This window comes from Emiliania huxleyi (genome assembly GCF_000372725.1).
Source record: "Emiliania huxleyi CCMP1516 unplaced genomic scaffold EMIHUscaffold_4376, whole genome shotgun sequence".
In the NCBI taxonomy this organism is placed as follows: Eukaryota; Haptophyta; order Isochrysidales; family Noelaerhabdaceae; genus Emiliania; species Emiliania huxleyi.
The window spans coordinates 1-1,215 of NW_005198702.1; the positions used below are offsets into that span (position 1 = coordinate 1).

General features: G+C 65.9%; 1 protein-coding gene across 1 annotated transcript; it reads right to left on the reverse strand.

The window, feature by feature from the left end:
• Positions 1–15: 15 nt before the first annotated feature.
• EMIHUDRAFT_124182 (hypothetical protein) lies at positions 16–679 on the reverse strand (the record flags this gene model as incomplete). Its single annotated transcript, XM_005768976.1, has 2 exons — positions 16–128; positions 197–679. Coding segments are annotated over 2 exons (596 nt in total), but the record flags the coding sequence as incomplete, so codon positions are not given.
• Between the last annotated feature and the right edge of the window lie 536 nt (positions 680–1,215).

The following is a 1,215-nucleotide window of genomic DNA, read 5'->3' on the forward strand; positions in this document are numbered from 1 at the left end:
AAGCAGAACGTGCACGGGCAATCGCTCAAGCACGGCTTGCCGTGCCGCGACCAGTTGTAGGTGTAGACGGTGCCGACGTCCGCGACAGACTCATGTGCCAGGTTGTGCGACTCAGCCAGTTCGTGCACCTAGGTTGGGGTTAGGGTTAGGGTTAGGGTTAGGTTACGGTTACGGTTAGGGTTACGGTTAGGGTTACCAGCCGGCGGTAGTATCCGTTGATCGGCGGCGTCACATAGAAGCGGCACGCGCCGCTGGCCACTCGCCGGCAGCCGTTCTCCGCCTCGCCCAAGATGCGCGCGTGCGTGGCCTGCGCTCTCAGCTCGTTCCGCTCGCGCTCTGCGGCGGTTGGAGTGCTCGCGTCGTCCTCATACGGGTCTCGGCGCTCTGCACGCTGCCGCGCCGCTGCCCATTCGGCCGCTGTGTCATCTTCGTGCGCCGCCGAGTGGCGCTGCTGTGATGCCGCCGCCGCTTCCGACGACTCGGCCGCCCGCAGCTCCCTCAGTAGCCTCCTCGCTTCGGCTCTGCTCGGCTCCGAGGCGGCGGCGCAAGCGTCGATCGCGGCCTCGAGGGCGTCGACGGCCCGTGAGGTTATGGCCGCACGCAGCTCAGCCTCGGCCGTGGAGGCACGCTGCTCGCGCAGTGCAGCGGCCTCCTCCGCGATGTACTCGCGGCAGCTCATATGGACCACGAGACGAGGCGCAAGGCGCTGTCAGAGCCCGGGCTTTTTTGCCGGATACTGTCCACTACCCAGGGGCCAGGGCCGAGGAGCTGAGAAGCGCACCCAGCGGGCCGGATGATCGCGTCGATTTTTTATTCGCTTACTGTGCCGTACGGAAGTGTGAACAGGTTGGAGCAGCAGCTCCTGACCACGGCGCCGCAGGCGCCTGTTGATAGGTCCAGGTGATAGCCCTGGATAGGCAATGCATACGCCTCACTGGACCTCAGATCGCCCGACCGCGTCCCGGTGCTCTGCCGTCGGATTTGTGACGCCGCCGCACCGCGCCGCGGCCGGGGCCCTCCGGAGGCCGAGGATGGCCGTGGGCGTGGCGGACCGGGACGAGCTCTGGGAGGTTCAGTGTCAGTGTATATATTGTAGAGACTAACCATGTGCACAATAACTCTCACTTTAGCTAAGCCAGGGGAGGCGATTCCGGGGCCGTACAGCAGCTTGATGGTGCTTCGCCGGCGTGCGTCCCGGAGCGGTGCCGGACGGGC